Consider the following 13,735-nt stretch of genomic DNA (forward strand, 5'->3'; position numbering starts at 1 on the left):
CTATCGCTATTCGAACGTTTAGAATTTTATTAGTTGCCAGCGTAACTATCTAGCGACACCGGAAATTACATGTCAAACACGGAAATGTTTGGTAAAGTAATACATCTTGACAGCATGTTGAAAGTCGAAACGCAAATTAGAGATCGAAATTGCACACATCTACGTACACTATGTAATTTCGTCAATAATTTTATTAATAGACGATGACCTACTTTGAATAAACAACGAGTGGGACAAAAGCAATTCGGTATTTTAACTCGTCGTTGGTATTCCAGCAACTGCACGACCAATTAAAATGATTCATCAATGGGATGTTTCCACGTCGAAAAACAGATTACTGGGTGATGTGTAGTTTCAGAAAAACAAATTTCTAAATAAACTTCGTTTCTTCGCTTCTGTTTGGAATAGCATGAGATTGCATAATGGTCAGCAAGTTATTTGATTAATGATCGCGTTATTTAGACGAAAGGGAGGAGACGTATTCACGAAACGAATTCGTTGTTTCATAGAAAAATTGATTTTAGATACAAAAAATGTAACGACATTATTATGATTCAAGGAGAAGCCTGATCAACTCTGATCGATCGCTTGGATATATTTTTAACCGCAATCGAGAATAAAAAATATGCCGTAATTAAATACCACTACGACGTAATATCAACAATCGATTTAAATGTAAAATTTAATTAGAGATAACTACGGAATGAAAAATTGCTGAAAGGAAAAAATCAAATCGTTAATCAATAACAGCGTTTCCAACGAGAATTACAAGGAAAAAGATATGTAACATGATTCTTCGATAAAACCTGTCGTTTCGAGTTACTACACTTTCTTAAGGACGACTCCTTTTCGACTACTCTTTCTCCGTATCTGTCAATAACCTTTCACGGGGAATCCTACGGCAGTAGGTCGGACCGGTTGTCGAGTCGCGGTTTTTCCCCGTTCCCGACATCACACCGTGCAATTCGAGTTCGTGGAGGCGATATTCTTCGGTGATTAAAACATTTTCCTCGCACATTTAAGAAGCTAATACATTGGAGCGTCTTCTTATTTGAGTACGTTAGAAGAAAAGCCGATAGAAGCGAGAAAACCTTCAACTCGAGAAGATTTTGGGTAATATTACATTCCAATATAGAAGTTTCCAAACATCAAAATACATTTCGTACGTATATTTGGTTGGCAACTAAGTGATTGCGGATTTTATCATTAACACCTAATGACCTAATACTTTAGTAGAGTGTATACTTTGAAATGAACACGGGAAGAAAAGACTAATATTTGTTAAAAATTCATGTAAACCCCGTAAGATTGCACATCTGTGAATCTATGAAATTTTGATAAAAAAGTTCCAGATTAATTATTTCGATATGCTGTTTGGTTCGACCAGTATTTTTATAATTATAGCGTCGATTATCATGAAAAGCAATCATGTTATTATCGATATTGTGTAACGCCCTATTAAAGATGTTGTCGCAAATAAAATATTCATATAACACGCTCAACGCAAATAGATGATTATGAAACGAGTAAAACAGCTGAATCGCAAGAAATTGTAACCCATTCCAAGAAGCTCGATTAGTCGTTGTACGTACCGCAGACAGTTTACAAGATTCACCACACGAAACAGGTGAGTCCAATTTCTGTAATTGCTGTTTCCGCGTATCCCTCGGATTTTGATGTAATTGTCGCGCACTCATACAGAACATGTATTCGACGAATCCTACGTATGGAATGTTTAACGAAGGGAATGATACTCGCTTTTCTACCGAGAAGTGGTGCAACAGAAAGAACTGCCTTTACGAACCTGTCAAGGTTAACCGTTCCAACGTAGCAACCCCCGAAGATCTTCGTCGCTTATTCTACGTACGTGTCTCGTTGAGACAATGGACTCTTCAAGGATGAAAAATTAAAAACGATCTACGACGTGACGAGCTTGGGAGATTTTCTGATAAAATGAGAACACGTTAATCCTTGATTACCGATTGCTGGCCTTTGAGCAGGCTCTGAATTTTTATTTTATTATCATAATCTATATAGCAAGGAATTTTAGAAACTCCAAAAATCTTGAATATCTTCGGTAGCATTAGACGATACGATTAAAGAGTATCGACTTGTTACTTGTTACGCGCGATTTATTGAACTTTTATTCGATTACCTCAAAGCAGCGGAGAATTTTATAATCTCGAAGATTTGAGAGTAAATGCTTCGATCGCGAAGCACCTAAGTAGACGAAATGTATTCAGTGTGATTAAATAAAATAGTTAGAATAGATTAATGTTTGTGGCATAATGATTTAATAAATATAATAAAATATCGAGACTAATTCGAGAGACTAGAAGTCTGTGACAATGAAAAAAATAAATGAAAATTCCATTGAAGCGTAAGATATCGTATGTAGAAATAGCGTAATTATCTGAAAATGAATTATTTATAATTTTCGACTAAAGGTTACTTACGAAATAAACTTACGAGTGACCTAACGAATAGACAGCCCGAGATAAAAATCCGTGGCACCGTAACGCAATATTGCAGAACCAGGTGCAATATTTTTTAATACGAAGAAATGCCTCGAAGGAACGTTTAAATTAGTCGACGATTAATACGTAGAGGAAGTGGTTAAGTCGTAAAGTATAAGAACATTTTTCTTACGTATGAAATCCTTCTAGGTAACATGACAAGCTGATAACAACGAGACGAATGGTTTAGTTTCTTTAAGCGTAAACCTGAATAACAATCGATCCCTATAAATTGTTACGAAATTATATATGCAGCTGATCGTATAAACTCTGTTGTCATTGTTGGATCGAGGTATTTTGTTACAATTATAATTACAATATTTTATTGCTTACGATTACTGAGAATCTACCAACGACACGCTGACAAAAGTGGAACCAATAGATTACATGCTATGTATTAATAATAATTAATCGAGCCTACATTACTGATTCTCGCTGTATTTGTATTAAATTGAATTCATGCTGATAATTGATATTGCAAAATCCGAATTTGAAACACAGAAAAAATGTATAAATATATCCGATATTTGATAACGAGTAGCTAGCATAATGATCTCTTATAAATCCATAGACCCATATCATACCAGTTTTATTTATCGCTAATGGAATTACATAAAAGGTATTTGTAAGAAAATAACATTATAAAATAACAGGGATAAAAAGTATTTATGCCCATTTGTTAGACCATACGTTTTCAAATAATTAAATTGTCAATTGTATATTATAATTTTACATTGATATCCCTATTTACCTGTCCCCTGAGACTCGATTTGCTTTAATAACGTAAATATATATTTTATTACACGTTAAGTGATATATGTGCATATTTCACCGTTGGTGTCATAATTTCATAACTCGAGGAACACGTTTTTCAAGCTGCCGCTATAAGAAATCTCATAGGTTTCAGTAAGATCATAAATATAGCAGGACGACCGATCCTGTTTTATAAAAGATAATCTCGTTAATAAATTCAATTAGAAAAATAATTTGTCATTACGTTGAAAGATGCTTTCTCGTATCCTTTTGGAAAACTAAATATATTTATGTCAGTTTTGAAGCAAGGCTGGGTATCACACATTTTGGTAGTATATTGGTATCATATTATACACATTGGTATTATTGGTATTATTGGTATTATTTACAGATGAAAAATATGTATTGCATAGATACAACTGAAGGATCGAAGATGATTATCCTTCGAAGAAGCTAACTAAATTGTCAAAGAAACCTTCGATTTATTCAAACGATGAATAATCGTGTCTTCGATAACTCATCGATAATCTATGGTTTCTAAATGTCACTTGTGAAATAAAGATTCTCGCGATACGTAAATAATCTGCATGCGAGCACGAAATTTAGCGTTAAATATACTATAAAAATATATTATAGAAAAAGAATTTTTAATATAAATTATATTAATCATCGAATATTATATCGATAATTATACCTTCTTATCTTCACGATTGTAACTCGGTACACGATTGAAACTTTCCTCGAACAGAAAGATTTTTCATCAAATGGATGATTCGTGACAGTAATTTACACGTGGATCAATTAAATGATCAAAGAACGATTCTTCCTGATACATAGACAAAGTACGTATAATCCTGCGTATATGGAAGATCAAACGTGTAATCAGGATAAGGAAATCCAAGGTCTGCAAGGGGATCGCGCAGCTGCAGGACAAGTCTCTTTAGATTCATGACCAGATTGTCTTGAGATCACGTGCGTCAACCGAGGAAAGGAAAGAAAGAGAAAATATCGCGATAATGAGCAGTCATTGTGTCTTATCGATCGTTAAAGGAAAATAAATCAGTTACGCAACGCTTCACTTCATACTAATCGGCAGGTTCAATGAGAATTATCAGACGAATTATCATTAGGGTTCTATTTCAAACTGATCTATCTTTTTATACTTTTATGATCCAAATACATATATACATGTTTCCTGCGAAAGAATGAAAAATTCATGATACTTTATTTTACCGAAAAAAAAAGGATTTGTAACGTTTTAAGATGTACAACGCAAGACTGCAAGATGAAAGCATTCGTTGGAATAAAAATTTATTTATATTTTCTTCAAGCTCGAAGTATTTTGCGTTAGAAACAATTTTAGCGAACAAAAAGGATTTGTAACGTTTTAAGATGTACAACGCAAGATTGCAAGGTGAAAGCATTCGTTGGAATAAAAATTTATTTATATTTTCTTCAAGCTCGAAGTATTTCTTTTTTGCGTTAGAAAAATACGGTTGGGTCGAGAATGATCGAAAGAAGGCAAAAGCGTTAAATCAGGTTTGCGAAACGATTCGTTTTCAATTAATCGACAATGATGAATCAAACTCGCGCATAAGGAAACGTTCTACAAGCCAGTTTCGGAAGTGGACGCGGTTTTTGGCGGACTACCTGTAACTGGTTCCCACGAAACTGGCCTTAATCGATTCGTAAAAATATCCCAATCGTCTACCATGGTTATTTATGTCACAGTGAGTTTGCTATAGGATTTTTCGTATAGTTATAATATGATCTAGCATAGCAGATAGATAGATATGCTATTCTATCGTGAACGGCAACAGGAAACACTATCGAAGCGTACAGTTACAAAATCAGGAAGAAAAAAAAAACTTCAAATAACGAGGTTCATTAAATGTGTCCTTGGGAACACTCTTCGGAAGTAGCAGAAATATAATGGTTGTGTTACTCATCGTAATATATTGCTCTTTTGCAGTAGCGAATGGAAACCTATCGATAAATCTGTCGATAAAATAGTCGAAATTTGTTGGAGGAAACGATCGACAGGCTCCTAACAAGAACGACCTTTGTCAAATTTTCCACCTTGTTAGATAATAACGTGTTTTAGCAATTAGAATTCATGGTGGAATAAATCTAATTACTAAAAACGATATACACGCATATATCTATGATAAATAAAAAGGAATAAGAATAATTCCACAACTTGGTGATTTGATTAAATACAGTTTTACGATATACCTAATTACAGATATATTCACAAAATATTTCGTTGAAGAAATCTCAGTTGTATGGTCGCTTGGTTTTCTTGTAGAAAGACAAGCACAAACAAGAGCTATTTTTATTACGATTACTTCAGTTTAATCCAATAACTTGTGTAAACCAGTGTCACGCGTATTCGAACTTTGTTACAATTACACTTACTCAATTACGCCTTAGAGATATTAAAATGTACACTATATGCAAAAATATGTAACATATCCGAAATATACGCTATTGGTTGTTAAGATACTTCGAATATTTAACAAGCACGTATTTACTTAGATTCCATTCCTTCGATTTGCGTAAACATTCGCAATCTATTCACAGCATTTCTTTGTTCTAGCACATTCCATCGTGATAATTACCGCGTGGTATTCGAAAAGCATCGAAGATTTATATCGAACGAACAATAGACATCGACGATCTACCGAATTCGCGATTCTATTTCTGGAAATAACGAGTTAAACGAGTTGATTGCAAGTTAGTTATAACACTATAGTACTATAGTACTTGGTTGATCGGCCGAGGTTTGATACAACCAATGAAGATCGAAACGCGCAATTGTTCGTCGATCTGACCAGTTACCTGCCTTTGACGAGTATACGCGTCAAACAAAAACTTCATTTCGGTGCTTCTGACGCGTATACTCGTGGTCGCTTGTATTTATTTACGCACTCCATCGCCTAATTCCATGACAGATTTCCAAAACTAAATTCCGCATTAATCGGTCAAGGTCGTATCGATCTCTTAACGACGCGTCTCCTTATAACAAACCGATATCCAACGTCCCTTCCCGACGTCCTGTGACACACGCGTTCACTCGTCAATGGCGATTAATTAACAAAGGATACAGAGTTTGTTAAGGACGATTTATTATTTGAGATATAGATCATCCATCATCAGGTACACGCGTGAACGCGATACAAAAGTCACGCCGTGTAAGAAGCAGACACAATAGCTTCCGCATGATCGAGTAATTTAAATGAATTATCAGTTAGATGTTCAATTATGCAAAGCGATTTAATACGAAGATACGTTTAACGTGGAAGTTTCATTGGCTCTGGTTTATTTGCATGCGATATTACAATAGTTGTTTTATTTGCAACTTTATTGCAGGGGGAGTTATTGGTTGTATAACCAGGAGGTGTGTCAGACGATTTATTCTTGAATACTGATAAGATTGATTCGAGTAAACGATTATAACGAAGGCTGGTAGCAACCGCTAGAGAACAGAAACAGAGGAAAACCACTGGAAATATCCGATCGGGCGATTAAGAACGAAACAAACAAGAGAAGAAAAGAGGAAGAAGAAGTCGCGCATCAGAAATATCAAAACACGATTTGTTTCATTTTTCCTCGATCCCTATCGGTCAGATTTAATTAGTTGAGTCGAGCATTGTTAACGTTTGGCGGGTGAATAATTTTACCGTGCGAAATGGAATTCGTTTTTCGATCGTCCGTTGTCTCTCATTATCTGATCGTGTCAATGCACGCCGTGAATAGAAATACGAGTTGGCTGCCGGTTGATCAAGATAGCGAATGGATTTATAAAAGCATTAAATTTCTAGTCCCTATGCCAGTGGCAATGTAAGAAAACGAGGATGCCACAGATCGAAAAGGAGAATGCTATTATCGCGAAGAAAAACGCCTGCAGTTACCCAACGATGGGAATACCTGCAATATGTTCTCGTCTCGATTAATTAAGCCGCGTGTCTCTGGATGATTCAATGAGGAAACGACGACAAAGGATACGCGGTGTGTTTCATTGCGTAATCGCCGACTGTTCTGATCATATACTTTTGACGTAAACTGACCACTGTCATGGACAAATACTTATATCGAAATTTTGGTCAAAAGTCGATCTTAAGAATTCAGCCTTGACGGAGATGATTTCCAAAATAAATGCCAAAAATTGCCTTTGAAGAATTGCGAAAATAATCTTCCCATGAAAATTAACGGTATTCGTTGAAGACTATTCTTAAAATAGACATATTTTGGTATAATAAAATTGCTCCGTCTATTCTGCAAGATTAAATTAAACAATTTACTTGTTATGCTACTATCATCCGTTTCTAATAAATATTTTTCGATCGGCAAATTTTCAAATAATAATTTTCTCCCGATTAAGTGATTTACGTAGGAAGAATAGATTCGTCCAATTATTCAGTTTGCAGATCACTGTGCAAGGATGTGCAGTGCACTGTGCAGGAATCGTGACTTTATTTTAATTAATCGAAGATTATCGCAAATTGCTTTACATAACGCTTCGCTTGGGTCCACGATAAAACAAATCGAAGCATAAAGGGCGATTCTCGTTTGAATTGCGAAGAAGCAACATGTAGCTGGTAATCGGTGTCGGCACATAAGAGAGAAGAATGAAGAACGTTTATTATAGAATTGATCGAAATGAATGATATGCTAATCGATTCTTACTACTACGAAGTACGTTGGTAATTTCAAGTAATGCATTTTATTATTATCCAGTTGTAAATGTTACAAGATCATGTATAATTAGAACGTTATATTTCGAAGGGCTATAAAAGGTTTTTTTTTACCAAGAAACTTAATTAATTTACAATCGCTAATTTACCATGAAAAACAATTGTAATAACGATCGCATCGATATGTACAATATATATAACGCATACGACTTAGACATATGTATATAATTAATTTATATCAATAATTAACGACGACAAACAATCGTCAAGAATTAAATAACATAAATATAATATAATATATATAAATAACATAAATATCAATATAAAAGATAGAAGATAAAGATGCATTACCATTATTATTTATATAACGAATTATTATTTGTATCAAGAACCTTAGCTGAGATTCTTGTTCCCAAAACGAGAAAAGAAATTATTTTGTTAAATAATTTATATTATTTATATTATTCCGTTATGACAGAATATTATACTCGGCGTTCTTCTCGATACGCGTTGTCTTCTATCGTATACCGATTCGTTACCTTAAGTTTCTTTCCAACATTAGGAAGCTCCATGTACGTGGTTTCGTTCCTAGAATCAGTACCTGTTTTCGAGTAATCAGAGACCCGAATAGAAGGTATAGAATTTTTCTATGCTTACTGCGATGAGAATAACTTAGCAGAAAAATTTCCAAACATTCCTGGCAAATTAGCAAATACTCTCAGGAGTGGGCATTCGCAAAACGAAGTATCCTTTTTACGAGGCATTCCGTTATTCCTTTCTTCCCGATAGAATTTAAGAGTAATAATCAAAGCCTCTGTGGTTGTTCGAACAGACGTTGACATACTTCTACTTTCGAATATATTTGACAATTGAGTTTGATTCATCGTTATATCATTGATGGCCAGATTGCAAATTGATTTTTCGTCCAGATCGACGATCGATGGATGGTCGTTTTGGAATTTCTTCGAAATCCCATCGTACCCTTCCATTATATTACCATTTTTCGCCATGGCTTCGTCATTCGTCGGTCTCAAGTTCGAACCGCTGACACTGATCCTCGTTGAGGTGAATACGCTGGCAGGTCGATTCTTGTGCAGTGTCATCGGATGTTCGATTGGCGATAAATTATTGAAAGTTCGAGCAGGGATATCTAGCTTTTGGTTTCTAAACTTCTGGTCACTCTCATTGCTTTTTATGTCTTTGCCTCTTAATTTTCCCAATCTGGAAATTGTTTGCACAAAATTTCTACGATAATTGAACGATAAAAATACCGACGTATTGGATTCGTCGAAAAATTCGTAGCGAAATTTCTGAAAAATCTGAAAATATTCTATCATAGTAATCAATACTTTTTACAATGCTTTTTTTATAATACTGTTTACTATTTATCGTATAACTTTATAATCGCTGCTTCAAAAAAAAAAAAAAAAAAACGCATCTTTTAGCAATGGATTTCTTGAAGTAATTTCGCAGGTTTCTGGAATATTCAATTCGTAAAGATATTTTGTAAAGATTATTTATTTTTCATATAAATGCAAAATCTTTGAAAATAATACTGCTTTTATCGACAAATGCTATATCGTTCTCTTTAATCAACGCGTTTGGTCTGAAAGCAGTATTATCGAGCTGTATTTTACAAAAGAATATAATAAATAATTCTCTTCAAATCTTATTAAATTCGTAACGCTGAAAGCTATGTACATGTACACAATGTTCTATAACATGTAACATGTACACGATAATTAAATACATGATATAAATATAATAGAATAAGTCTATCAGGATTATTTATAAAACTATTCGAAACACTGCGAACTTTCCGACAACCAGATAGAGCCTTTGATTTATAAGTAGAATATCTGATGACATTCGGTTGGAAAGAAAATAAGAACTATGACAAATACTGAAATGTTTGCGTGCCAACCTCGAGCAAATTTCCGCCTTCCATTTTAACCTCTTGATTCTTTTATCGGTTAAATAACTGCGTCTGGATGAATGTTGCGAAGAATTAGCGCTATCGTCTCGGAGAGATTCGGCAGTGTCGTCCGTCGTAATATTCATAGGACGTGCTTCTATCTGAGCTTGCACTATTGTCGTATTTTTACAGGCCTCCGAGGAAGAATTTGTAATATTATCTAGTTGATTTTTCAGCGCAGGTGCCCAAATCGCTGTTCTGGAACATTTTGTCACACTCGATAATTCTCAATTTGCGTTCCACTTAATGGAACTTCATTTAGTATCGGAACTAGTGACATTTCTTATCTTTGTGATCTTTTTCTGCAAAGAACAAACAGTTCTAGATTCTTCCGTTCTGCAATTAGCGCAGAAAATAAACAAATGTCTTTTTTTTATTTTTTATAAAACTAATATCGTCCTTTAGTCAGATAAAAAAAATAATTACGTATAAAGTATTTCACTAAAGTATATTCACTGTACCATTTCAATTACAAGAATTTCCCTATAGTATAATGTATTTAGATATATATATATTCGATAGTTCATAGTTGGTAATAGTATTATAGAGAATTAAGGAAGGAACTTAATTACGACACAGTGTTGTTATTTCTGTATTTAGAGGTAGGATCACAATAGCTATTATTTTATTCTTTGGATAAATCTATCAAACCGTTCTGAGCCGAACCTTCATTGCACTTTCTTACATGGACTAGGGATAAAAAAGAAAAGAACATCTTAAACCTATCGATTATATCTAGAACTATTTTCTAGTTACTATTTATTGTAACTAGCGCATCTGCATATTGATGGCGAGCTTGAACTACGTTGTCATTTTCAATATACAGTTAATCGTAAAATTTGAAACGAATAAAGATCAATTTCAGTTATTCCTTGGAAATATGAATACGACGTAATTTTGAACGGAGAGAAAACGACGTGTAAAAAGATAAATAGTTTTTTTTTTAATAAAGCGATTATTACGTCTAACAGATTGCCAATTCATCTGACAAGTTAATTCGTCTTTCTCGGTTAACAGGTTAATTCGCTGCTAAAGATGTTTAGCTCGTCAATTAAAAATCACCGATACTATCATTATCCGGATGTAAGTGTTTCTATATTAATAAATAAACACGGTTATTACCTGTGTCCATTGTGAGGTAACTTTGCAGAAACAGTCTGCGTTTCTTTCGAGAAAACCGGTCTTGCCTCTTGCGCGAGTTTTATTTCCTTAGTTTTGTCCAAATTTGTAGAACTCTCTTTTCTATCTGACACATTGGAAGAGATTTTATCCGGGCAACAGTTTCGTTCTGAATATGGCACCTTAATGCGAACTATAGTTGATTCATAGTCTTCGGTAAGTTCTCTCCCATCTAAACAAAATTCGGCCACGGTTTTATATCCTTCGAATTAATGAAATTTTTAATTGTAAAAATACACAGAATACACGTAATATGCGTGAAATATTCAAACTCTCATTTCTTTCAATCATTTCTTCTTTTTCATTCGTCACCTTCGTCACATCTCTTCAATTTGCATAAATATCCACGGTCTGACGATCAATTATGCGTGATTAATCGTTTCAAAGATTTTCCTACGTTTTATTTATTTTTCGATAACATAAACAAAAGATCACGACCAAGTTCACTGCCAAAAATATCTTTTTCGATCAGTCGATCAATTTCATTTTTCGGAAAATAAATAGATCATGCAAATAGATCGTATCGGTAACTTTAACGAAGCTGGATATCGTGTTCCACTTAATCTACTTGTCTTCTTGCTGCTGTTAATCTCGTAATTAAATGTTCATAGATGTAACTTTTTGTGTTGCGATTAAAACTTACGATTAATTAACGATGTCGTTTGCCAGTAATTGATACGACGCGTATGAAAAATTCGAATTCAATTATCGATAATGAACATTGAAGGAATTAGTAACACACGCACTCACCGTCATGTTGACACAACTTTTTAACGTAACAATACTCTCCGATATAATAATTTATAATCTCAACTATAGAAGATAGCAACACACCCAGATACAGCAACATTTTATTCTTACGTTTAACGTGTCTATCACCGACAAACTAGCGTACGTTAAGTTATAGATTATTCGATACCGTCCAACAAATAACGATATAACGAAGAAATAAGAAAAGTCAATGTCAAATCGATAAATATTATGGAATACCTGTATTCGTCGATTGATCGTATGATTACCTTCATCGTTAACAGCGTTCGTTATACATCGACTAAAACTTCGTTCAATTTCAATTAAAAACTGGAAAATCACGATCGATGATTGATATTTTTATCTAATGATAATATCAACTATTTATCATTTATTATTATTTCTCAATATTTTTTTATTATTAAGAACTAACGATCAATAATCGGTATTTGTAATGGAAAATCTTTTAATTGGAAAACTTTCGAGAATTAATCGATTGATGCTCAACTACGCGTACTTAATTACGTACGCTTGCAACTATATTGTCAGTCATAAATGATTCCATAATGTAGATTCATTAATCGAAGAGAACATAAATACAGACAAGTTTGCATACTGTTTAACGAAGTACAGACATTCTGATTGCGTAAAAATCGGTATGCGTTATTCTTAATCTCGTGCAATGTAACAGTATGAGAAATTCTCGGTGTATCGTAATGAACGTTCGAACGATCGTTAACGACAAGAAATCAGTTACTAATTACGATAATCGACGTTATTACGCAATCGACAATCACTGATACTTCAACTGGGAAACATTTCTGGAATTTAAAGTTGCAAGAAGTCACGCGATTTTTTCTCACAACTTCGTCCCGATCAACGTTACACAAGGATGCTGAATCGTGCAAATGGTGTCTGATACACGATTCCAACTAACATAAAACGGAACGTAATTGCCGGTTTCTTCGATTCGTTAAAGTTTCCCATAACCGGTGTGATAAAAATGATAGATGAACCGCATAGCTCGTTTGTTTTATGTTTATTTATATACGTGTCTTAAGATCGAAATAACTTAAACGCTACTTGTACCATGGACTTCGTCACAAAAGATTGCCATATATAGCATACTGATATATAGAGTTGAATTTACAACTTATGTTCAAGGAGGAAAGAAACAGGATTATGACATCAAATGATAAGAAACGAGGAAAGCTAAATTTAGAAAAAGAGGGATGCTAAGAAACTGGGGAGAACTGTGTCGTTAGAATTTGGCTCAGGAAAATTTTCTTTGCGGTAGAATAAGAACGAAGAACTTGAAATAACGAGCCAATTTAACTATTATAATTACCCTTATTTCATAATTTTGATTTTGACGAAAAGTAATTTTATTTAACAGCGAGAACACGTAAGTCATATTTTTAAAGAATTTGTTCGTATCGAGTAACGAACAAACAAAATCTCAAACAAAATAATGGACGATTTAGTAGAGCATTAAATCCTATCTTTTTCTCGCGTACGTTTCGCTAATATATCGATAAATCCAGTTTATTGTACAAGACCACAGTATTTGCTTCTAAAAAGAAAAAAAAAAGTGAAACGATAAAGGAAATCGTGAAATTCGCCTTTGCCTGGTCGAGGCAAATTACGTGAAAATACCCATTGTTCTTCTAGTTGAACCTGAGGTCGAGGTTGAAGTCAAACAACGAGTTTCTCCGTCTAAAAATTATTGTTGTTGGCCAATTTCGCTTGGATCGTGCTTACGATTCAGTATCGGATAACGCGCCATAAATTTTCATCATGGTGCGTATCGAAAAATGCCGGATTTCCCTTTTATACGTTGAAAAATGAACAAACTTTCATCGAAA

General features: G+C 34.0%; 1 protein-coding gene and 1 long non-coding RNA gene across 2 annotated transcripts; one reads left to right on the plus strand and one right to left on the minus strand.

Annotated features, from left to right (window-relative positions):
• The first annotated feature begins 1,264 nt into the window (after positions 1-1,264).
• On the plus strand, positions 1,265-2,488 carry LOC117151246. The gene is made up of 2 exons (XR_004461015.1): positions 1,265-1,627; positions 1,702-2,488. It is a non-coding gene; the product is annotated as an uncharacterized LOC117151246 (long non-coding RNA).
• Positions 2,489-8,292: 5,804 nt separating this feature from the next.
• On the minus strand, positions 8,293-12,057 carry LOC100740006. The gene is made up of 4 exons (XM_003486598.4): positions 11,871-12,057; positions 11,064-11,292; positions 9,891-10,139; positions 8,293-9,187 (listed from the first exon to the last, which is right to left on the minus strand). Exons 1-4 carry the CDS (start codon positions 11,968-11,970, stop codon positions 8,620-8,622), a joined length of 1,146 nt encoding a protein of 381 aa, XP_003486646.1. The 5' UTR covers positions 11,971-12,057; the 3' UTR covers positions 8,293-8,619.
• Positions 12,058-13,735: the final 1,678 nt, after the last annotated feature.

Source organism: Bombus impatiens, unplaced genomic scaffold (genome assembly GCF_000188095.3).
Source record: "Bombus impatiens unplaced genomic scaffold, BIMP_2.2 scf_0128, whole genome shotgun sequence".
NCBI classification, from domain to species: Eukaryota; Metazoa; Arthropoda; class Insecta; order Hymenoptera; family Apidae; genus Bombus; species Bombus impatiens.